Source organism: Pagrus pagrus, assembly GCF_965226575.1.
Source record: "Pagrus pagrus genome assembly, chromosome: 10".
Classification (NCBI taxonomy): Eukaryota; Metazoa; Chordata; class Actinopteri; order Spariformes; family Sparidae; genus Pagrus; species Pagrus pagrus.
The window spans coordinates 14934480-14960215 of record NC_140194.1 but is presented as its reverse complement, the minus strand read 5'-3'; the positions used below and the strand labels follow the sequence as shown (position 1 = coordinate 14960215).

Genomic DNA, 25736 nt, shown 5'->3' with positions numbered 1-25736 from the left:
AAACAGCTAGCCTGGCTAGTCCTAGGGTAACAAAATCAGCCTCCCATTACAACATCGGCTCATTGGAAAAGGGTGTAATCGACGTTCATCCCTGGTATTCATAGGTATTAATTGTTCGTAGGTATTGCTGATTGTGAAAAAACAAAACTGAGGGGGAAACTAGTTAACTGGTAATGGCAAAGGCTATTTTTGGGTTCACCCGTGCGTAAATAACCTGCATATACGAACACTAACTTTGGTGTACAAATGGCACAATAAACACGTTGTACAGTATATTGTACATATGTTCATAAAACTTTGGTTTTATAGGCCTGATTGTTAATTAGTTAGGCTTGCTGTTATCCCCTCTTTCCACTTTTTGTGCTAAGCTAAGCTAACTAGTCGCTGGCTCTAGCTTGATAAGAAAACAAACTTCCCAAAACGTCGAACTCCTCCTTTAAAAGATCACCACTGTCCCAAGGAACCCTGAGGCTATCAACTACTAAACACCTTTTCCAGCATTACAGTGACCTAGCATGCACAAACAAGGCAAGTGATATCCTTTTGTGGTTTTGTATTTGCCAGCCTCCTTGAGAGCTGGGCGGTGATGTAATTGAAGCGGGAAGGTCACAGCGCCGGTTTCGTTGATGTTAAGTTTTGAATTTTCTCCCCCAGACAAGCACGCTGACACTGCACACCGGGCAGGAGGAGCATGTAAACTGAGATCCACATCGCCTGATACCACAAGGACACATCCAGACTGGGAGCACTGACAGATTCTACCATGACTGGATAGATTAGACACTAACTGTACATATCTAACATTAAGGGGGAGATTTAAGCTTTTTTTCAGGGCAGTGTGGGTCCATCTGTCCAGTACATCAGTCCAGACTGAAATATCTCAACAACAATTTTTAAGGATTGTTCTGACATTCGTGGTCCCCAGAGGATGAATGAGTTTTCCTATAGTGACACCATGAGGTTGTGTCTCAACAACTCTTAGATGGATTGCCATCAAGTTTGGTTGAGACATTCATGTGTCCTAAAGATTAAGCCCCCAGGAAGTGTACCATACTTTGAAGTCAATTTGACACAGTGGCCAAACCATGTAATTACAACATCATATGATACGCACACTGGCCCAAAAAGACTCTAGAGGATCCATTTCTTTGAGTGTCACAACTCCCATGAAATGACTCCTTTCACTATCAGAATTTGATCCGTTTTTTTATACCATCTGGGAAGTCAAAAGGAGCAGAGTAATTCATTCATTTTTATACCCATTTGAGTTAGCAGAGAGCTACACCAAAAGCTAACTGGCTCAGCTAGCAGAAGTCACTTCTACACATGCTTCAGGCCCCACCTCCGGCACTTTATCCAGTTTTTTCTTCAATAAATACATTCTCAGGATGAATTGTAACGGCTTTTGTGATTACTAAACCTTTAATTTAGCACCATCATCAGGTTAAAAAATCATAATTTATACCTTTTCACTAATTTTTCACATCTTTGGTCTAGAAATTGGTTATTGCATGGTGACAACTCTGTAATCTTTTTGGACGTTAGTTGGGTTTTTTTGGTTTGGTTTTGTTTTCAAAGCTAGAACTTAGTCAGGCCTAGTTCAGTTATACTAACTTCTGTTTATTTGACACAACCACCTTATCCCATCCTGCCCCACATTTTGAGAATGTTTGTTGTTAAGTATCATGATGAGCATTGACTAAATCACCTTTACTGTCACTCTACTACTTCACTACTCGTTTTCTTTGGTTGTTGTCTTCATCGCCCTGCGTTTTCAAGAAGGAGACGTAACACTGATTACGAAGTGCTAATTATCAAATGTTAGCATGCTAGCCGACTAAACTAAGATGGCGAACATGGTAAATGTATCTGCTAAACATTAGCATGTTAGCATTGTTTTACAAGCATATTAGCATTTAGCATCAAGTACTGATAAAGCCTCAGGGAGCTGCTCGCGTGTCTGTAGACTCTCGTTGCAGTGCTGTTTCTTTTCATGGATGGGGGGATTAAACTATGGACTGATCACTTAATAAACGGACTGTTTAATGGGTATGTAAAGGGATAGTGGACAGACAGACATGCTGATGCTTGTTTATAGTCTATGTACTCTGTCATGCTTTATTCTTAGAGCATGGTGTGATGGTAGACACTCACTTCATGATGTGTGAGTGTGTCTACGTCAAAGGAAATTAGATAAATGGATAAATGGATCAGTGGGTAATTTATGATGAACTCACTCCTTCTGATCTCACGGCCGCCACCTCCACTAGATTGTATCATCTTTTTCGAATCACTACAGTTATGTAGGGCTGTCACTGGCCCGGGGTAAAGAGATACATTTAACAGGCCTGAGTTTCACAGAGACCATTTGTGGACTTCCACAAGGACGAGGAAATTATGGACGTGCCCTTAATTATTAAACAAGTGTGTCAGCAGCCCGGCCTGATGGAGGTAATGCAAAGAGGAAGTGGGCCAGAGAGAGGGCCTCTGGGATCAAGGGGATAAGAGAGGCTGGTGGGCTTGGACCTGGGGGTGGGGTGGTGTTAGGCCCAAGGGCTTTAGCCCAAGCATGGGAGATCCAATAATGCTGTCAAGGCTATTTTGCACATTGTTAACATTCAGAACCTACCGTAGGAGAGGATGTTAGAGGTGGACTACTGTGCACAGGCATCTCAGTGTTTTGGTTTTACACAGCGGTGAAGCCAACACCAGAGGACACTTGTGATTTGATACAGAATAATCACACGATACTGTGCATGCACAGCTGATTGGGCCACAATGAAAAGGCCCTTGAGAAACTTTTTTGGATGACGTCAACAGGAATGGCATTTTTGTACAAGGGATATGGGATGAGTGTCTGTCTTCAAAGAAATCGATCGGGGAATATCAAGTGAGCCAGAGGCCTGACTCAGGCAAATCGGCCATCCTCTGTGTGTATGAGTGTGTGTGTGTGTGTGTGTGTGTGTGTGTGAAAAACAACGAAAGACAGAAGCATTGAAGGGATGAGCACAGTACATTTGCTGTAAGCACTCATTCCTTCGTAGGAAAACATTTCTAACAGCTGACTGACGGCATTCAGAGAGAGATGTTCAGGCAGTACTGACAGAGTGTAGAGGGTGGATGAGGAGGCGGCGTTAAGCTCGATGTAGGCCTACTGCACCACTGACCGACAGCACCTCAATTAGTCCAACACGCTGATCAGGGATTACCAAGACAGTGCCTTAAACCACTGTTTCAATTACATGCTTCTCATTTGCAAGTGGAGGCTGACACCTGGGCACATGTGTTGACCTGAGATGTACAATAAACATCCACCAGTGAGTGTCATCTTCCCAAAGGGTGAGTCAGGCAATATTTTATATTGTCAACAAATCCATGACATGACCAAAATCCACAATGAACTGATCCTACTAGCTGAAAATAGTCCCCAACATTAGCACAATTTAATCCTGTTTGAATAATAGTAGATGGGACTTGTTTTAAAACGTCACAAAAACCTCTAAAAAATGTTTTTAAAATGACTCCATACAGCTCGTTCAGCATAATCCAAGTCTCAAGATGCCCAGAGATCCCAAACTGATTTGAAAATACACTATTTACGCACCTGAGATCTTCAGTGCAGCTGCTAAGCTGAAAGCGTTAGCACACACCCTGCCTGAAGTGACTGCACAAGCTCGACCGTGTATCAAGGCTGTAAATATGGTCTTTGCAGTTCGATTTGGGATCTCAGGGCTTCAGGAGACTTGGTTAATGCTGGACGAGCTGTATGGAGCCATCAAGTCCCCATCTACTTCAGTTGTTTAGGAGAATGCTGCAACACTGTTTCGCTGCGAAGCTCCAGAAATGTTTTTGTCGACCACGAAACCTCACCCGACTTTCCATCGGCACGGGAGTGAGTAGATAATGATTGAATTGTCATTTTTTGGGGGGATGAATTCATCCTATAAAGCTCTATAAGGGGATACAAAATAACAACTTTTCATACAAAATCTAATATATAATAAAACTGGATGTTATGTGGGGTTTTTTGGCCACTTGGGGGCAGCGGAGCAAACTTTGAACATAACACTGACATACTGTATCTGCCTCTTAAGTTGTTTGGACAAACATGTGAGCAAGCAGTTACAAGGAGCAACATTAGCATTCGGTGTAGTCGTTACCTCTTTGCTAACTGTGTCTGTTGTTTGGTGTTTTTATCATTGCTTTTTTTTACCTAAAGGTGCACTACGTAGCTTTGGGGAAGCCCTTTTAATCAGAAGAGAAAGATCTTCATTGACTAATTTCTTTTTATGCTTAAACAAGCTAAATAAACAAACTGACCTTAAAGGACAACACAATTTCATACTGTTTTACTGTTTATATTTGGCGGACCCTGCCACCTTTCTGGGGACCTTATTTTCCTCCGAGAACAGCTTGTTTATTCAGTTATTATTCAGAGTTTGTATTATTACCTCATTAATATTGTAAATATTAAAATGTGTTTGAATTTCTTCTCCAAAACTACACAGTGCCTCATTAACACACTATAGTTTCAACCAAACAATGAGCAGAAAGATGCTAAAATACTTCTCAAAGGCACGGCAGAGTGAGGCGATGCTCCTCTGCTGCTGCGTTTGTGCAGGCAACATCTTTCACATCGCACATAGTCATTTATTCCATCGATGATAAAATATTTAGTGCAGCTTTAAAAAATACTCGCTCACTACAAATGGCCACGGAGGACATGGGAAAAGTAAACACGAGCATGTCGACTGTTATCTGACAGTCATGGTTGGATTTTGAATGTGTGTGCGCGAAGGTAATGATAAGCATAACAACAGAGAGAGCAGGTGTGATATCCTCCACCATGACTGAGCTCCTCTTCTGTAATATTACAGTCCAGTGGAGCTCCACAGCACTCAGGAGAGGGAGAAAGAGGGAGAGAGACAAAGACAGACAGGGAGAGAGAGAGAGAGAGAGAGAGAGAGAGAGGGAGAGTATGTGTGTGCAAGAAGACTGGGACCGGCGCCAGCTTACCCCACCCTTACTGCTGCTGCCTGCAGAGTGAGGAGTGCTGCATTTCCTGAGGGCAATGCAGAGGACAAGGAAGAGGAGGCTCACTTGTGTTAAGGTCACCATACAGCAAACACAGAGCCAGGCTGCAGACACAGAGAGCTGACGGTGGGCAGAGAAACTGAGAGGGACAGGAACACAGAGAAAGAGAGAGAGAGACAGATGGACAGATGGAGAGAGACAGACAGATGGACAGATAGAGAGAGAGACAGATGAGCTGCAGCATTCAGCGTGATGCCTCTGCTGTCCAATGTTCTCCACGAATGTTCAGCTTCACGCAATCAGAGGACAGAAGTGGGAATGAATCATTTTCACACCCAGAAAATTACGCCCACGTAGTTCAGTTTCATTCGCTTGATTGTCCTTTGACTGTTCTATGACTGGATGTGTTTGTTTGTTCGCTGTTTTAAGGTTACTGCCCTCGACAGCTGCACATATTTAGCATAAAAAGACCTCTTGATTATGAGGTTTTATCTGACATGTTGTCAAAATCACACTCTTAGAAACAAGATGTTTTAGAGTATGCTTTAAAAGGTTATATTGGATTCGCATTATTTGGCAACTATTTTAAGTATAATTTATTCATCTTCTAATTAATTTCCAAGCAAAAATACCAAACATTCCCTCGTACCAGCCACTCAAATTTGCTGCTTCTCTTTGTCTTATGTGACAGCACACTGAAAATCTTTAGATTTTAAACTGTTACAGTTTAAAGGTGTCACCTTGAGCTTTAGGAAACATTTTATAGATCGTGAATGAAAATAATTATGAGCTGCAGCCCCAATAACTTCAGAAACTCCCACTCAGCACATGCAAAGCACCTCAGAGTCACGCTCAGATGGTTTTAAGCATGTGTCTGTGTGAGTACAGGAGAAAGCAGAGAGAGGAAGAGGAGCTCTTCAGGCCCCTGAGGTGTGTAACAGCTCGGAGGGAATGACAGAGGTAAGCGTGCCTCTCTTGGGACACGAGGATTAGTGTGGAACCATTACCTTAGCCCCGTGAATCACTGCTAATGGCCTCAGTGAGAGGGTACTGAAGTACAGAGGTAGGACACATTTAGATTGAGACTTAGAGTTCTGTAACAACGCATGCTGCAGCATATTTCTCCTGTTAGCGCAATGCAGAAAGGGCTGTGACAACTTAGTGTACAAGATGGTTTTATTTATGTAGCTTTTTGTGCAGGTCCACAGTGCAGATACACACCCCCATCCCGAAATGAGCATACACCAGCAGATCCTTAAAAATTTATTGAAGGTAATGTAAGGTGAAATCATAAGTGATATAAGAAAAAAAATAACAACCCTTGCATAGATCACAGACCATGCCTTTGTCATCATCTGACAAACTGAACACATTGTAGCATAATCCTTGTTAAACACAACGTGACAATGACAGCTGGATTAGGTAACACAATCAGAGTTTGGTTTGCTTGTGGATGAAGAGTTCAACAGTCCTTTTGCGCTTTGCTCCAAAACTTCCCTGCTAGCGATAAAATGTGCATTCTTGACAGAACAGACAAACTCATAGCCATCAAACAACACAAACAAGATCTCATCAATAATCACCTTTGGTGAGTGAGGTACACAACATCCCAACATTTGATCCTGTTCAGTGCCTCCTCAGCAGGCAGAAAGCAGTCCAATATCAAGACCTTCAGCAAACAATGCCTCAAAACCAATGTAGTACAGAGGAGGGTGTGCGGCACAGGCCCTGCTTAGACATGATGGGCATGTTTCCCACAACACAGTATCACTACAGTCTAGACTGAGATACGATTGCACAAAATGTCACTTTAAAGAGTGTTTCAGTCCGAGAATAGAGATAAAGTTTGAGAAACTAGCCCTTAATGTCCTTGCTCACATTCACAGCCTAGCAAGCACGACCTGAAAATCACACACAGACGATGAAAACGGCTCGGAAACCCAACGCCGTCTGAGTGATGAGGTCAGCGCTAAGGTGCTTTTAAGAAATCCAGCAGAGGACACGTCTCACGACAACTTCTGAACAGGGCCTTACAGGAAGCCTTGGTGCAGATGAAAGCAAGGGTTTCTTTTTTTAAATGATGCAACTGTATTATCATTGATCCACAGTTTGAAAGGCAAAACTCATGCAGTCTTCCATCGACCATGCAGTTTTTTGCGATTAGTAGGTTTCTGTAGAGATACATTATAGCAGTAGGTTCAGCAGTGGAGATTGGAAAAATGTGAACATGGTGTTTGAATGAATCCTGTTTTTTTTTTTTTTTTCTTAAAACCAATAAGACAAACCATTTGTTTTTTTCTGATAATAGTACACTTCTTGTCCATATCATTTAGTGTATAGCAATTGATCATAATACAGTAGTTTTATTATCATGGCTTTGCCAGAGGAACATATTGTCTTTGATATTCCAGTATATGGCATGTTCTTCCTATATCAGTCATGTTACAGTGCCACCAAAAAACAAAGGGAAAATAAAAACATACATTAAAATTGTTTTCCATACGTAATTGCGGTATATAGTGGTTACTTTTCTCTATCCTATTGTAGCTAAATTGCATTTTTGTTCTATTGACATTTCATGTTTTTTCTTATAGTTGAATTCAGTTAATGTCGTCATTGTTTTTTTTAGATCTTCTCGCTCGTGTTTGTTTGCAGAAGCGTAACATCTAACAGTAAGCTAAACAAATGAATATGTAAAACATTTTAGGCACCTTCTCTGACTTTCTCTCACACAGCTGATCAGTCCAGTGAACTGATGACTGATCCTCTGTAAGTGCATTACGGGCTGTCCCTTTGGGACTGTGTTACAGGTTCGACCGAACCCCTGAGCAGCCTTTCTTCCTGACTGCAAAACAACTCCAGTCCGACCTGCGTGGTTAATGGTTACTGCCACTATTACAAAGCCTATATTTGGATTTTTCACGGGTTTCTCTCAATAAATTTCCACCTCTACATCTGACCCCACTGACCTTACAAAATCACAGAACAGAGGGTAAGAGGTTGGTACATAAACAGCCCTGTTGTGAGTTATCTATCAAGTGATCGCAGCTTCTTTGACATTCAAAATAGATTTGTTTTACTATTTTTTACAAAAAGCATCTAAGAAACAGGCGATCTGTTATTCTATTGCTGTTAAGAATGCATGTTTCTGTTGGGTAATACAATGCATAGCACCATCCATACATGCCCTCACAGCAAGAGTAGCGACAGCACTGCTAATGTGAGGGGTATCATTTGTGTTTTCTTCACCTCACATTCAGCTGTTTCCTGCAGGACATGTTACACACATCACTACTTTCAAGCATGAGTCTTACAAGAAACTGGTGACCAAAGCGAACAATTTCCTGATAGCTGCATTTATGAGACTACTATAATTGCCTATATCAATCTATATATAGTAATATAACGTATGGTGTTGGGTATTATTGGTGTCCTTCTGAATGAGAAACCCTATACAAATTGAAGATCCCTGACACGAATGTGTATCTTTTTTTGCTCTCATGATAAGTTACTGACATCTAGCAAGGCTTTGACCTCACCTGAGGCAGCCACTCTTCAGCAGTACAGTACGAAGATCAGTTCCAAATAAAATGACAAACACTGCCCTAAACTAATTAACCAACCAGCCACCGAAAACAAAACAGAAACAAGAATTAAAGAATGGAGGATGCCTCGTCCAAAACAATTAACAAAGGCTTGCTTCAGTTGATGCTTCAGATAACGTGTGATGTAACAAGACAACAGTGTTAGTCCTGTACTAGCACCACAAAGGATAGCCATTGCACCAACAGAAACATCTATGACATTCAAGTAGCACTGCAGTGGAGTTTTTTTACAGGACCTTGTCAGGTGAGCACTAATGAAAAAAGAGCATACAGTACAGTACAAAATCTTACCATCATGTGTGTGAAATAATGTTAATACTGAGTGTAGATTGATGTACAGTAGCTGGGAATTTTCAAGTAGTCATTACAATCTGTCCAAATCTATCTGCAGTTAGCTGTCTGGAACAATATGCTGAGAAACAATGCACTACTCATGAGCAAGCACAGTGAAAAAGGAAAAAGAAAATCTCACAGGCAAAGTAATGGTTCAAGCAGCAGAACAAAATGATTGTGCAAAAATACGGGCCGCACTTTGCCGTGCGTCGTAATGCCCTCGGATTGTAGGATGACAGATTTGAAAAATTATAAATAACATCTCCACATGTGTGTTGAAACACGTTCAGGTGTGTTTCTGTGACACAACATAACTTCAGATTCCATCGTTTCAAAGAAACTAACATATAAAACAGTCAATCTCATCCTGTTAGGAGAGTCAAGCAATCTCTATAAACTCCCTACAAATGAATGTTTTGATTGTGCGTAGCTTTAAGTGAAAGAAAAAAAGGAGCGGGATTGTAGTACACTATTTGCCCTAAGTGCTTGTGTAAAGGCTATGCTTTGGGACTCTCACATTCAATGTTGCATGACTGCAGTTTACACTTAAGGCTCCATTTTGCATTATGGTATAGGAAGCCCTGCATTGAAGCTTGCGGCTCTGCAGCAAGTTTGCAATGACCTCACTGAGGTAGAGACCCTGAAAGGATGCATGGTGCACGAACAAAAACAACAGACATAAATAAAAGATGTTTAAAAACTATGGTTATTCCCTTTTGAATTGGATTGGTAAACATGCAGAGTACAATACATCGCTGCTTAAGGGCATAATTAAGTGCGTGACAGTATGAAAACTGGGTTGTGCATAACAGCCATGGATCTTTTTTTCCTTTTTTTTTGTTTTTACCACAATCACCTGCTGTTTCAAAGTTGCTCATCTGGCATCATTAACATCGTAACCAACAGTGTATCAACACGAGAACAGAAGGTGAACCAGCTCTGCTCAACCTCACAAATCCAATTGTACACAGAGGCACTTTCACTGGTCCTGTTGGTGAAAGGGATAAAGGCACTAGCAACTAATGTCAGAATAATTCTCTGTAATATGAAGTGAAATTTGGTATTGATCCTTTTTTAAGTGGATTACAAACCAATGTGTACTAAAATTTGACATGGAAATGGAAGCATGACTAATGATATGTTAACATTTCTTGTTCAAAGAAGGTCCATGCACTGCACTATTGATGTAATACTGTTATTGGTGCTTATTATGCTTATATGCATTTTTGATAATATTTATTCAGTTTCTTTGACTACTTTTAAATTAGAAACTCTGCATCCTCAAGGTGGGTTTGGATATATTTGATCGCAATTCAGAAACGTCCAGAATTTGATTTCCTTAGTTTCCCTGACAATAGGACACTGCAGAGTGCCTGAATTGCAACAAGCTGTATACTCATGTCATGCATTAAATATACCAGGATACAAAAGTATCTTAGTCGATAGACCATAATGCAGGTTACTTTTTTCATGCTATGATCTCATTTATGTACTGTTCCCTTAAGATTTAACATTCAATTTCTATACTTCTAAATGATTAGCATTTCAAATTAAAAACTCATCCAGTGCACTCAGTATGAAAACCGATGAGAAGGGTTGATGGGGGCAGGTATCCAAAAGAACATCCTTTCCATTATGTGAGATATGTCTCATGCATGCCGATATCAAAATGGAAAGTCTCTAATCATGCTCGTGTGAAGCTCACTTTATCATTGTGCTGTGTTGCATCTAAAGGGCATGACATTGAATCACTTGGTGATATCACAATTACAGCATCTGCTGGAAAACAGCAGCATTGCGGATGTCCATGAAGCGTGTAGATCACCGTCTGTTTACATCCAAACAAGAGAGATCAGTCTTCCTCCTATAAGGTGCTTTGCTGAATAGTAGATCCTTCGTAGGGAGAGAGAGAGAGAGAGAGAGAGAGAGCGAGAGAGGAGGGGAGAGCGGGGTCACCTAACTTCTTGGCGCTTACCACTTGGCTGCAGGTGCTTGCATGTCTCTGCAGACTTTTCTGGTGCATTGTGCAACTTGCTGAAATGTTATCTGTACTCCATGCATAAGATTTTAATTATCACGCCGTCGTCTGATAAGACAGTGTGTGCTCTGCGTCCTCCAGGGAGCCGTGTATATGCGTAATAATTGATGTTTTCTTTTTGATGTAACTATATATTTGTAGGATCAGAAGAATTAATTATTCTATCTACCTGTCATATACTCGAAGAGCTTTGTTTTTTCTGTTTCCTTTCTATATAGCTGAGCATAGTTGTAGGCCTAATGCCATAGAGTGCTTTGGGGAGGTAAATGAAGCATTCCTTACTGATGGTCTACTCCAAATATGACAGTCCCACAGAGATCCCAAAGTTCCTAACTAGTGTCTAAACATCTGTAAGCAGCTTGCTTTTATTTACACAGTTTTGGTTGGCTATAGTGCAATTGCCAGTTCTGAGGTTTGCCTCCCTAAAGTTGTCGATGCTATTGTTTATGTCTCCATCAATCTCCATGTACTCTGACTTGCTGACGGTGGATGAACTACGGCGGCTGGAATTGGTTTCAGAGGGGATGTTGGGATTGCTGACGTTGAGCAGCTGGGCCTGCTCTTCTCCCTCGGTCTCCCTGTGGTAGAAGTAGTTGAAGTTGGACACAATGACAGGCACTGGGAGCGCAATTGTTAACACTCCGGCGATGGCGCACAGAGATCCTACAATCTTGCCTCCTATAGTGACCGGGACCATGTCCCCATAGCCCACAGTTGTCATAGACACAACAGCCCACCAAAATGCATCCGGGATGCTGCCAAAGTAGGATCCTTGTTCCTCTGCCTCAGCAAAGTAGACAGCACTGGAGAACAAGATGACTCCAATGAACAGAAAGAAGATCAGCAATCCCAGCTCTCGCATACTGGCCTTGAGGGTCTGCCCCAAAATCTGCAGTCCTTTGGAGTGTCGTGACAGCTTGAAAATCCGAAACACCCTGACCAGACGGATCACCCTGAGTATGGCCAGAGATGTTGCCTGCTCCCCCACTCCCTCGTTTTCTGGGTCTTCAGCCAGCTCGGTGCCGAGAGTAATGAAGTAAGGGATGATGGCCACTATGTCGATCATGTTCATCATGTTCTTGAAGAAGGCCGGTTTGCTTGGGCACGCCAGAAAGCGTACAATCAACTCAAAGGAGAACCAGATTATACAGAGTGTCTCAATGACGAAGAAGGGGTCAGTGAGGATATTTGGCTTGTAATAAACAGTCGTGTTCCCGACTGTCACGAATCGACCTGCTGGGTCCTCTTTCAGCTGTGGTAAAGTCTCTAAACAAAAGATGACTATTGAAATCAGAATTACCATCACAGACACTATGGCAATCCCTCTCGCAGTGCCTGAGCTTTCAGGGTGCTCGAAGAGAAGCCAAATCTGACGCTGGAACTCCTTCTCAGGTAAAGGGCGCTCTTCCTCCCTGATGAAACCCTCATCCTCACGAAACTTCTCCATCGCGTCCACTCCCAGCTCGTAAAATTTGATTTCTTCTGAGAACATATCCAAAGGGACATTCACTGGTCTTCTCAGCCGACCCCCAGACTGGTAGTAATAGAGGATTGCATCAAAGCTAGGGCGGTTTCTGTCGAAGAAGTACTCGTTTCTCAGAGGGTCAAAGTACCTCATCCGCTTTTTGGGGTTGCCCAGCAACGTTTCTGGAAACTGGGAGAGAGTTTTCAGCTGTGTCTCAAACCGGAGACCGGCTATATTGATGACCACCCTCTCGCAGCATTCGTGGTCATTGTGGTCTGGGGGGTAGGTGTCCTGAGGGTGGCCAGGGACAGCCGAGGTCTCGTCCATGTTATCTGCTGCTACCACGGTCATTTTGGGAAGAGGAGGAGGAGGAGGAGGAGGTGGAGGAGGAGTTGCGTTGGGATGTCGGTTAGTCTGACTGAGCAGGCATTCAGGTTCGGGGGAAATTTTCCACTCCTCAGCTTCCCACACCCCTTAAATTGTTGGAGACGTCCCCAGATACGAGGGGGCTGGTTGGCTGCTCTGCCTCAGTGCGGCTCCACTGCGGTTCTCGCTGACTTGACCATTGCTGCTCTCCGGTGCATCTGCTGCTGTTGTTACTGCTGCCTCTGTCACCCAGAGAGAGAGACAGAGAGAGAGAGAGGAGAGAGAGAGAAGAGAAGGAGGAGGAGGTGGAGGAGGAGGAGGAGGAGGAGGAGGAAATAATGGGATCAAACAGCCAAGATATTTGCTGGCTCAGCATTTTCTGCACTTTATTTATTTATTTACTTCTCTCAGCCTGCAATTAGTGCAGCTGTCCAGTAGTAAAGGTAAAAAAAAAAACAATCACCATAATGAGGATTTGAAGATATTTCTACAATATAGGCATTTACAATCTCTCTATAGTGACTTTATGATGATCTTCTTGCACTACACGGTATTTTCTTCACTCTACATTAAAATTCCCATTTTAATTTCATGGGTATTTTGTGTCCTCTCATATATTTCTGTACAGATGTGTACTTTATTTGAACATACAAACGCCATGGTTCTGTGTGTTGAAGGTGCATGGCAGTGATCCATCCTACGCCACTCTAACCAGCCTGAAATATGATGTGACGCATAACATTTCATAGTACTGATGTTTCTACATGCATACAGCCTACAGCCTTACTGCGGGGCAAAAGATGCATAATGCCTCTGCGAAACAGGGAAAAAAACAACAACACAGTCGCTGTCTGTTATTTTACATTAAGAGCAGCTGTCGATAAAAGAAGAATCTGGCTGATAATTATTGTATAAGTCAGCAGTTTCGGGGCTTACCGTGGGTTGATCTTGAAAGGTCTTGAATGCGTCTTCTCCTCGAGTAAAATCATCCAACAGCAGGGCACCAGTGAGTGTCATGTGCCAACTTTACATTGCACAGAGAGGGAAGCGGGGGGGAAAAAAAGAAAAGCCTAGAGCCTTACTGTGCTCATCGCCATCCCAGCTGTGTCCGCAAATAGGTCTAAACGCCTTGAGGCGGCGAAGCGAGAGGAGATAAAACAAGATGAAAATCAGGTAGGTCTGATGAGGAAAAAGACAGAGAGGCAGAGCTGTAGCGTCGGTGGCTGCTCACGGTGGCGTGAACAGCTTACAGTATACCGCAGGAGAAAATCCTGCGCTGCAATTCAGGGGGGGAGATACAGTAAGGGGCAATAAGCGAGCCCTTGGCATTTCCAGACATCACTGCATCAGCAGGAATCTGCTGCTTTTTTAGCGAGGAGACAAGATGACGGGCAGAATGTGTTTCAGCGCGGAGAGCGGGCTGAAAACATCGAGATTGGACAGTGGAGGCGCGGGCAGGTGCAGCGGCGAGGTCCAAATGTTCCCCCCACTATGTCAGGCAAGTTTTGCCGTGTGTTTTACATGCGAGTGCAGGGGAGGTGAGGGAAGGGAGAGGAGAGGAGGGAGGAGAGGGGATGGGGATGGGAGGGCAGCAGGAGAAGTAGGAGGAGGAGGAGTTGGAGGGTTTCGACGCAATGCAGACCGGCTCTACTAAAGCACGCCGCCAGAAGTTCTCCATACACCACAAAAACAAGAGCGTTTGTGTGCCAGCACTGGCGCAATCAGACTGCAAGGAAGGACAGTGGGTAACACAACCTCTAAATCCATTCTGAGTGCCATTTAGGGCCATCTCCAGTGTAGAAAACACACCTATCATCCATTGTGAGGGATGAAATCACCTTTTCATTCCATCACTCCAGGATTTAGGTGGATGTGGATGTGACTGACACGACATCTGAGCCAGTGTGAGAACAGGTTTGGTTTTCTAGCCTAGTGAACGATGATGAAGATAAAAATCGTTATCAGTGTGTTTGTAGCTCTCACAACTATGAAACATGGCATCCAGGGTCTCACACGCAGTCTCTGACACTTAAGGACACTAAGTTATAACATCTCATCAGTCTCCACTCATATGCAGATTTGAGAGGAGTGTAGAAGGAAAATCTTCACTCCGCAGAGGGTGGAGGATCAGATTCAGCACCAAGGACAGCGCAGATGATTGATTCTCCTCATAGAAAAACTACAAATCCCAAACACAAACACCAGAACACACTCAACTCATTATCAGAACAAATAATCAATGAATAGTCTATATTTATCCACTGCTGAGTCGACAGGGGCCTGCGTGATAGTGGGGCCTAAAAACACACTGAAGGGAAGAGCTGAACTCAAAACATGTGTCTCTAAAAACACACGTTCAACACAAAATCATTAGACATCTGTCTAATTTATTTAAATAAATACCCCCACATTAGTCACTGTGACATTTTATTAAGTTAACTGGTTTTGTGGCATAACAGCCCAGTGTCTGCTTCTGCGCCTTTCCCCCATCGTTCAGCACCAAATGTGCACCAAACTAATGAATCTCGTGGATTTGAAAATTTCACACGGATGACTTGCTGCCTGCCTTCTGTGAGTCTGGTCTGTGTCACACTGGGAGTGAAAAACAACGAGTGGTATATTTTCGGATTCATAATTTATTTATCAAAAGGATTAAGTTAAGTTCACATACATTTTTAAATTAGAAAAATAAATATTTTATCACATTCAAAATTCACAATGAATTCATGTCATGCAGACATTACATCGTAATGTTCTGGGCTATGTTGTTGTTTACAGCGAGCTGCAATGCAACCTGAATGTTTGTGACAACACGGACGTAAATTGCGTAAAAAGCTGCACAAGAAAAGGGAAAATTCAGGTTTACAAAAACGCAGTATAGACAAGGCGTGGTCATTTATAAAGCCAGCGCAAAAGAATGTTGGTGTTTCTACTGATGGGTCACACAATGTCCAACAAGGCAGATTTTTCCAAACGCTGGCATTTCAAGAATATCCATGAGACTATAATCCGATATGTTGGAGAAGAAAAGAGTCCCACAGTCAAGAATCAAGCTTCACTTAATCGTCTGCCTCCTGCAAGTAAGCAGAAAACAAAACTCACTATGTTAACATGAGGAGGTAAGATAAAGCAGTCTGGCTTCTGGTGAGCTTTGTTAGCCATCACAAGCATCCGGATGCGTAAAGAGCATGATCTCAGGGGCTTAGACCTAAATCAGTGAAGGCCAGCTGCAACAGTGCAAAGACACTCAAGCTGAAGTATTAGTTTTGCACACACTGGAGCCTGAGCTGAAGCGTCGTGTCTGCAGGGACACTTATCATCCACACAGCGGCGCTAAGAGCTCACTCGTTCGGGCATTTCTGACCAGATTCAAATGGAAGCATGCACCAAAGGAAAAATGAAGATGTTTTCTCCTCTCTCACACAGTTACAGTGTGATTGCGCAGTGTGATTATAGAAATAATCTCATTATGATGAAAAACTATCCCCTGATTACCAGATAGCTATCTTTTAATTATGGAATCCTGATCTCGTTAACGTGTAAACTCTTGTACCCTGAGGGATAGAGCCTCGGTTAAGCCGGCAATTTTCCAGTCCAAATGGGCAAACAAGCTGCAAGTGCTACTATTAGAACTGAAGCAGTGGTGAAGATAACACTCTGTACCAAGTGTTTCAGCGAGACACACGTGAGGCCTCTACAAACCCCAAAACAGTCTGAGTAACTCTAGTGTGACAAAGAGATTAATGCCTCGGTTGAAGTGTGTCCTCCGTGCGCCATGCGCGCTTTTACGCACGGATGAGCTCTCCTCTTCAGTTCATCCAAAACTCGGATAGGAATAGACTTCATGATTTTCTCAAAAGTAGAAAGCCAAAGTTAAGCTCATCTCCTTGTGCGTAAACATCACTTCAGAGCTTTATAGACTAGAAAACATCTCCAAGTGTATTTTTCTTTAGTTATTGCAATTTCCCTTCACAGAGGTTTGTCATGGTGTGGCTCAATAACTGCAGATGCAAATACACCCAGGCATCCCCAAATGCGCGTTAGTGCACAGTTCCCCACTTAACTGTGTTTTTGTTGTCTACCAGTAAAACAGGTTGCAGCAGTGGGAGGAATGATTTTCTTTTACAGTGAAATTAAGCCAGTCCTCATTTTGGTGGGGGTTGTAGCATGGATATCTGAGGCTCCACCTGTGGGAACCACTGACAGCTCCAGCAAGGAGCCTCGATTGTAAGTCCACTGGAAGGCAACTCACAAGAAATAAAAGTGTCTTCCAAAGGTGCGTTTTATACATCTGTCAGTTTCCCTGTGTATGTCTCCACGTGTGGAAATGTCAAAATTTCCAAGTCGTCGCTCTCCTGATAGGACTCAGTTTTGGAGAGCGACTGGCTGCTTTTGTTTGAGTCACACTCACATAACGAGGGCGTCTGCGGCTGTCCGCAAGTCACGTGCACGTACTGCACATTCGCCTCCTCCTCGTTCTCCCTGTGGTAGAAATAATTGAAGTTTGACACAATAACAGGGACAGGTAACGCTATGGTCAGCACGCCAGCGATGGCACACAAAGAACCAACGAACTTCCCCCCGATGGTGGAGGGACACATGTCTCCATATCCAACAGTGGTCATTGTCACCACAGCCCACCAGAACGCATCAGGTATGCTTGAAAATCCAGACTCGGGGTCTTCTGCTTCTGCAAAATAAACAGAGCTGGAGAATAAAACAACTCCAATAATCAGGAAGAATATGAGCAGTCCCAGCTCCCTGAGGCTGGCGTGAAGCGTCTGGCCGAGAATCTGGAGACCTTTGGAGTGTCTGGAAAGCTTAAAAATCCTGAAAACTCGGACCAGACGGATGACCCTCAGGATGGCCAGGGACGCAGCCTGCTGGCTGCTGCCCTGGTGCTCTGCTAGATCAAGGCCCAGGGTGATGAAATAAGGAGCTATAGCCACAACATCGATCAAGTTCATCATGTTTTTGAAGAAAGCTGCTTTACTGGGGCAGGAGAGGAATCTCATGGTGAACTCAAAGGAGAACCACACGATGCAAAGTGTCTCCACCATAAAAAAAGGATCTGTGAACGGATTGGGTTCTGGATCGCTAGCACTTCCATTGACGACGATGTCGGGCACTGAGGGGACTTCTCTGAACTCAGGTAAAGTCTCCAAGCAGAATATAATGATGGATATTAAGATAACCATCACGGACACGATGGCGATCATCCGTGCAGGTCCTGAGCTCTCTGGATACTCAAACAGGAGCCAGAACTGGCGCTGAAACTCGTTATCAGGCAGCGGCCGGTCCTCTTCCCTCGCCAAGCCCTCATCGTCACGGAAAAGCTCTATGACCTCCTCCTCAATTTCATAAAACCGCAGTTCTTCCAGGAAAATATCCACAGGAACACTCACAGGCCTCCGAAGCCGCCCCCCTGACTGGTAGTAATAGAGGACGGCGTCAAAGCTCGGCCTGTTCCTGTCAAAGAAGTATTCGTTTCTCAGCGGGTCGAAGAAACGCATCCTTTTGCGCGGATCTCCCAGAAGCGTGGCCGGGAAGCGGGAGAGGGTCTTTAACTGCGTCTCAAAGCGCAGACCGGAGATGTTGATGATGACCCTCTCGCTGCACTCCTGGTCCGCTGGTTCCAACTCAGCAGCATCTTGCAACAGAGGAGTTATGACCACAGTCTCGTCGTGGTTCTCCTGAGACACCACAGTCATCTTTTTACCCCTCCGAGGGTAAATCCGTCACTCACCTCCTTGGTGCCTTCCTCTTGCCCTTTTGCCTGTGCGTCCTCGAAACTCTCTTTCTCATGCAGCCGCCCGAGATTCAGGCAAAGTCCCCCTTTTTTGCGCTCCAAGTCCCAACACTTTTATATGTTGATGTCCAAAATCGCTGTGCTGTTGTTGATTTATGCCGTCCTTTTATCAGATTAGAGCCTCTGGTCTGTTTAACTTTCAATGGTGCAGACAGATCTCCACTTGCATAAGCTATACCGATGGCTATCATATTCACACCATTTTAAACTCCAAAGCCCTCCCCAAGTTGGAAGACCAGATGACACTTGCTGCTGCTGCTGCTGTCCCTCTCAAACTCAGTCACTTCACTGGAGCAGTGCAGTGTTTTCTAAGTAAACCGTGGCCTTACAGATAGGATCTTTTTCATTTTAATTACAAGTTCATCTTTTTAAAAATATCCCAAATCCTAGGCGAGAAAGTCCTCAGTCTTGTTTTGTTCAGAGTAAGGTCCAATAACTTTTCCACATCCAGTGTCAGCTCAGAAATGAACTCTCTCAAGCCGCAAGTCCCTCATTCATGAAATCATGGGGCTATTCTTGTCACAAGGGGAACCTCCAGGACCCGGCCCGTGTCTACAGTTTTAGAAACCAGAAACACAGACGAAGGTGACAAATAGATCCTGCTTGTTAAGTGCAGTGAGGTTTTTTCTTTCTGCAGCTAAGCCTACATATTAAATGTGTCTTGAAATAAATAAGATGAAATAACCTGAATGCCTGGAAGCACGGAGCCTCGTATAACCAGGGGCCCTCCTGGACCCAGCCAGTGGAAACTGCTGGCTTGACTGACACTTGAGTAGCAAGCAGAGAGGATAATGTCTTCAGGAAGCCACGGCCAAAATAATACTCACAGTTAGGAGCACTTGAAAGGGTTGATTGTGCAAATTGGAACAAGGGGACCCCCAGAAGACAAGTGACACAGCCTCAGGTCACCAAGGTGTAAAAAACACAACAAAAACAACACTCTTATTAGATCCTAATCAGACCCTGTCAAGTGTTTGTATCCAACACAAGTTTAAACTAAGTTAAAACTTTGTTTCATGTTAGAGTTTAATAATTAATCTTGAAGATTTGAATGATAAAAAGTGTAGAAGTTGAGGCCTGCTGCTACAGAGTGAAGTTACATGTGCACTGCTGCATTGTGATCTATTTATAGCTCAGTTTTTTCCACTTTCAGTGCCTTCATAAAGCTGTATCAAGTGTGTCAGTCACTGCAGTTGTAGACACAGGAGCACAGCAATAATAGCACAAGGGTGCTAACCAGTGTTACTAAAACCAACCTGGGCGGTTTGCATTATTACGTACATGCGGGCAGTCTTCGGCGAGTATAACATGCCGTCACAAACTTTTATGAGTGTTTTTTTTTAATGTCAGGTTAGCATGTACGCATTCCCAGAGGAGCACGATATTTTTTTGGGCCTTTCCATTACTGAACAAAGGCTTGAATTTCAGAGTCAAATGTCAGTGTCAAGACATGGTGCCGCCTGCTGCTAATGTGTTAGCATATAGCGTTCACCAAATGACTGTCTGGGTCAAGCCAAGGTGTCAGGCCTTGACTATATCCAAGGAAACAAACAATAACAAACAAGCTGAGGAATGAACATGTGCGTTTTATATATAGGTCAGACAGAAAAAAGACTTTAAACTTCACTAATCTGTCAACATAGGCAGTGACCCCCTCATGTCACCTTTGTATATCATTGTATTTATGATTTATCATGGTGTTTAGAGCTCTCTTGCAATGAGTGTATTATTCATATTATCGCTTGATTGTTTAAAGGGCCTCTGTTGGGCTGCAAGCCGGGCGGTTGTTCATGTTAGCGTACTCCATTTACAAAATAAAGTTAGCTACTATTGCTCTCTGTGAGTAGAGAGAGGCACTGAGACGAGGCACTCGAGAATGTGTATAAAGTCACATCCTTTGGACTGTCGCAGAAAATCCAACCCGGGTCCTTCACAAAGAAATCCAGAGTCCAGCAGCATTAAACAACTTGAACAAAACTTCCGCAGGCTTGTATGAGAGAAACAGCTGAGAGAGACCGGGAGGGTCTCATTTTTTACGTCATATTACAATCCGCTCACATATGGCCAATAAAAAAATGACTAAAACATGCTAATTGCTGCAAATTGTTACATAGAGCCCCTTTAATAACAGTATAATAATATATACTGTACACTTTATCCTGCGTGTTTGTCTTGCAGTTGTCCCTTCTAATAAAATCCACACATTTTGTTATGTTGATTGTAGGGATGCACAATTCATCAAAATATTATTAAAAATTGCAATATAGCCAAGGGCATATCGAAATTGCAGAAGCTGTAATTTGGATATGCCCTTGGCTAAAAGTGTGATAAAACAACATTAAAACAAAGTACTGTAGTGCTGCAGATGCCCTGATATACAAATCTTGTTCCCCAAATGTCACATCATCATGATTTTAATATTTTCTTCAGTGAAAATAAAAATTATGTTGCAAAATAATCGCAATATGACTTTTTCACCATATCATGCAGCTCTAGTAAATAGATCCATGTATGAGCATACTTTACAGTGACCACATGTAATGAGACATAGCCTGGGAGAGACCTGCCGTAAAGCCTGCAGGGTGCATGAATGCTGACAGGCAGGAACCTCCCATCGTTATTAATGGCTCGACCTATGAATGCAGGACACCCCCATGGTAACAAGATACTGTGGATTCACTCACACCATGAAAACATCTGCTTCACATCATTCTTAAGAAAAAAGATTCTCTTTGAATCATTGAAAAACTCTGTGATATTGACCGACAGGTACATCATCGAGATTTAATAAATGTGATAGCATTATCATGAGTACATTAAATGATCTCTAATTGTCAGCAGCATGATTAAAAACACTCATTATGAATGAGAAATGGGTAGACTTCATAGTAAATATGATGCCAATATTACAATGAATTATCTAATTATTGTCCTCATAATGCATCCTCATAATGCATAATGCAACACTCAGATATTTTGAAACACAGTCATTTTATTTCTTTAAAACCAGCATTTTGATTAATTGTGCTTAATTTTCTGAAGCTTGTCTTGGACTAAAATAGACAGAATGAGATTACCTACTAACTCATTACAGACATGAGGTAACCGCAGTAGCAACTTGTGTCAGTGACTCTGCTTGGCTTTCCTCCTCCTGAACCCCAGGCCAAGTATTTACAAAGTGTGTGTGTGTGTGTGTGTTTGTGTGTATTTCTGTAAGTGTGTGTCCTGCATTGCTATTAGTACTATTGGTGAATGAACACATGTGCGTATCATGTTTGTGTGTGTGAGAGTGTGTTATAAATTGAAAGAGGAGTTTTTAGAGGGTCAGCCGTGCTAGTCAACAGCTCCGTCGGATTACATCGTTCTACGTCCAACTGCTCAGCTTGAAATGAAATAGGGGGCATTTGACCCAGTCTGACGTATGCTCTGTAGGGCTGGTGATGACAGCTTCTCAGACACTGGAATGAGTCTATAAAGGCGGTGCTATATCTGGGAGGCCTCAGATTCTAGCCTCTTTACCTTTAGTCAAAAGACTTTCATGCAGGATCACTTGTAATTATTCCAAATTACATACTAACATTGAGATGAAAGAAATCTTGTTAAGCAGTGATTTAGTAATTTTCAGGTACACACCATGAGGTGACCATGAGATTCTGTCATACTGCTTTATGACCACACTGAATTTTACATTATTTCTGCATCATTGTGATGAAGTGCTTTGATTTATCTGCAATTCAAATGATAGGATTTGCCAAAAAAAAGCCATTCTTGTCTGCTTATTTTATCCATTAACAATTTCACAATAGATTTTTCAAGGAAACAATTCTATAATGATTTCTATGAATATGATGATGTACTCTGATAGAAGTTTTTATCAATATTTCTTACCCCTTCAGAAACCCGGGCTAATTTTGATTGTGTCAGACACTCTGATTTAATAGACTGGCCCTGGACTTAATTCACCCCTGTCAGCACCCATAACCCCCATATTTTAATAACAGTACACATTTTGTGCAACCTTTCAATTTGTTTCTGTGCAATATCATGTTCAATTGTGCAAACACTCCAGTATACTGTGGCCTTTATACTTTAAATTTCAATCATTACCTATTTCAATATTATTTAATATTATCTACACTGGAAATATAGTGAATTATGAGACACATTTCTTTATATATTCCTATTTCTTATTTCTATCTTCTATATAGTTCTCATCTATCATAGTTTACGGTCCTACCTGCATGTTGAAATATACTGACTGAAATTGAAGTTGAATTGTTGAAGCAATGGTTAAATTAGGTTAATGGTTAATTAATCCAAACATCCCAAAAGTATTACGTTTTTAAAAAATGATGTAGCCAACTTTTAACACTGATGCTAATGAATTTACAGATGCTGTTTTCTATATTTGACTTCGTTACTTTGTTTGCAAGTGCATAACATAAACAAATATTTTTTGTCAGGAGTTCTTGCACTTGTTTTAACGAACAGCGACCTTGAAATATACTGAACGTGACATTTTACATTTAAACACCTACTGCAGATGTCTTTTGATCTGCAATTTCCCAGCACCATACTTGCTCACTTTCAAGATTTATATTTCGCTATATAGGGATATGACTATGACCACTTTAAGTCAATAACACAGTGACAATAACTACATTTCATTATAAATCATAAATCTTAAACTAACACTGTGGGGTCAACTTGGGTTAGGGCATACATCCTAGCAGTCAATCATCAGCCAGCCAGTATGTATGGCTGAGATGTGAGGAGCGTGTGCAGCTGCATCTAATTAATAGTGTGAAAATTTTTGCCTAATAGAGCCTAAGCTGTGTTTATGCCGTCCCCATTACCCACTCTGCAAGTGAGCGGAGCACAGTCTCCTCACCCTGAGGTGTTTGAACCCAGGGCTTCCACTCTAGAAAGAGGATACTTCATCCAAGCTCTTTGCCAGTTCCTGGGTTTTGATATCCACCAATTTTAGCCTGCTGTCATCTGCAGTTGATGGTCATGTTTTTGCTGATAGGTAACCAGGCATGCCGCAAGAGATGAAACTGAATACCTCAGATCCGGAGGGCAGGGTTCCTTGGAATTACCTCTACATGTCCTGTCCCACACCCACATCGGATGATCGTCTCACTCCTTGATCAAGCCTTTCCCTTTTTTAGTAGACAGGGTTCGTCCAAAATGCAAGCAGAGGGCAACTGCAGGGGGATCAGTTCACAGGAGAGCCACACATGGGTTGTTAATCAAGTGTGACTTCAAAGGTTTGAAAGTTGCATTTTCATTGGTGGCTTTATGTTTATATGTTGGCATTTGATTGCACACCCACCACCACCACCACGCTGACTGAGTTCCTGTTGAATTCTTTCTAAATATCAGTTTAAGTGTGGAAGCCCTCTTCATTCTTAACATGCTGAGCCTCAACCAGAATATTTTCACACCTTTAACAATACACAGGCATTTATATATCTACAGTATTTCTTCTAGAGCTGAATCACTTAATCAATTAATGGATTTAGCGACAGTAAAGTGATATTCAACAATTTTGACACATAGCTATTAGACAACATGCACACCACTTGCTTTGTCTTTTTTTGAAGTGCAGGGAATTCTCCCCAAAAATCCAATTCCAATGAAAAAACAAATTTATTGAAAAATAATCAAAGTAATTCTGGGCTGCATTTAAGCACTACGTCACTTTGTTAGTGTGTGTCATGTCTTTAAAAACATCTTTTGTGACTGAAATGTCAACCTTTTTAATCAATGAATCAATGCAGAGGTTAACTGTGTGTTGGAATTATTTATCTTCACTTGGAAAGTAATTTATTAGGCAAAGACATCAAACATTGTCAGGTCTCACCTTTTGAAATGTGAGCATGTGCTGTTTTTCTCTATTTTACATAATTGTAAATTAAATATCTTTGGTTTTTGGAGAGTGAATTGGACAAAACAAAACTATACACTGTGCAATAATTCTTAAAAATATAGATAATTTTATTAATGATCTTAAATAATCATCACTTAATCCCTAGTCTTCTTTGTGCTGCTTTGAGTCAACGCTTTGATGACTGCGTTCATAACATTGATCAGTGCTATGGTCAAAAAGATTAACAAAAAATGTTCTTCAGTCTGTTCTTCAGTCAACTCACTTACACCACCCTTCAAAAGCATGATACTGAAACCTTACATTAAATTCTTTCCAAACCTACTAGTGGTCACAACAACAATGGGTTGCCTCTGCTGGAAAGAAGAACTAAAAGAAGTACATATTTCTGCTGACATTTCTATGCCATCACTGTCGCAGACAATAACTCCTCCTCTACAGAGATATGAAATAGATTTCCATGCTCAAGTACACAACCTGACTGGTTTCTCTTCTTGGCAGGCTGCTGAAGACTCTGCAGCCAAAATATTAAAAAAAAATTCTGCCTGTACAAATAATTTCAGGAATCATTTGAAGTGAGTGCTGCTTTCCCTTTTTCTGATTATTTTCTTTATAGGAAGAACCATATTTACACTGGCACTTACAAGGCCTCACTTGTTCAGAAGCTCAGAGGTTTACTCAGTGTCAACTCAAACATTTTCCTCTTTTTGCACCTCACCTGCCATGTCCCTACATGTTGCAGTGAGCTCTACAACGTAAACAGACTCCTGAACTGTGATATTAGGTCAGGCTGAGGCGGGTGCTGACCATCTGGACTGCCAGTTGTTGTCATGTGACTGATAGCATTTCTCAATCCATAGCTTCCGTGAAGTCCACTTATTTGTGCCTGCTCATAAATAAATCTCTCATGACTTCCTCATGCTCACAACAAGATCAATTCAAAGCATGGTGGCTGATTTCCTTCTCTGTTTAGAATGAATTGGGTTTTCTGTCTGTTTTTGTCTTTAATTTAATGTCATTTTAAAATGAGTCTATGTTTTTGAGCACAGAGAATTTGTGGCTCATACAGCTACTGATTAACTGGTTTTGGGATGATCACAGCACATGCTTAGTTGAACCAATTATGTAAGGTGCAATTGCCAACATAGTTACATCTACATTACATTTCTACATCCATTGCCTATTTTTATGCAATT

At 42.1% G+C, this 25736-nt stretch overlaps 2 protein-coding genes across 2 annotated transcripts; both read right to left on the bottom strand.

The window, feature by feature from the left end:
* Window positions 1-6284: 6284 nt before the first annotated feature.
* LOC311264412 (potassium voltage-gated channel subfamily A member 1-like) lies at window positions 6285-15069 on the bottom strand. Its single transcript, XM_084365259.1, has 2 exons — window positions 13778-15069; window positions 6285-13083 (listed from the first exon to the last, which is right to left on the bottom strand). The coding sequence occupies exon 2, from the start codon at window positions 12824-12826 to the stop codon at window positions 11351-11353; it is 1476 nt and encodes a 491-aa protein (XP_084221385.1). The 5' UTR covers window positions 12827-13083; window positions 13778-15069; the 3' UTR covers window positions 6285-11350.
* A 60-nt stretch (window positions 15070-15129) lies between these two features.
* Window positions 15130-19039, bottom strand: LOC311264413 (shaker-related potassium channel tsha2-like). Its single transcript, XM_084365260.1, has 2 exons — window positions 17094-19039; window positions 15130-15915 (listed from the first exon to the last, which is right to left on the bottom strand). Exon 1 carries the CDS (start codon window positions 18550-18552, stop codon window positions 17125-17127), a length of 1428 nt encoding a protein of 475 aa, XP_084221386.1. The 5' UTR covers window positions 18553-19039; the 3' UTR covers window positions 15130-15915; window positions 17094-17124.
* Window positions 19040-25736: the final 6697 nt, after the last annotated feature.

What these genes read in the sequence shown, in the direction of transcription:
- LOC311264412 (XM_084365259.1), bottom strand. Translation starts at nt 12,826, where the DNA reads ATGACCGTGGTAGCAGCAGATAACATGGACGAGACCTCGGCTGTCCCT.
- LOC311264413 (XM_084365260.1), bottom strand. Translation starts at nt 18,552, where the DNA reads ATGACTGTGGTGTCTCAGGAGAACCACGACGAGACTGTGGTCATAACT.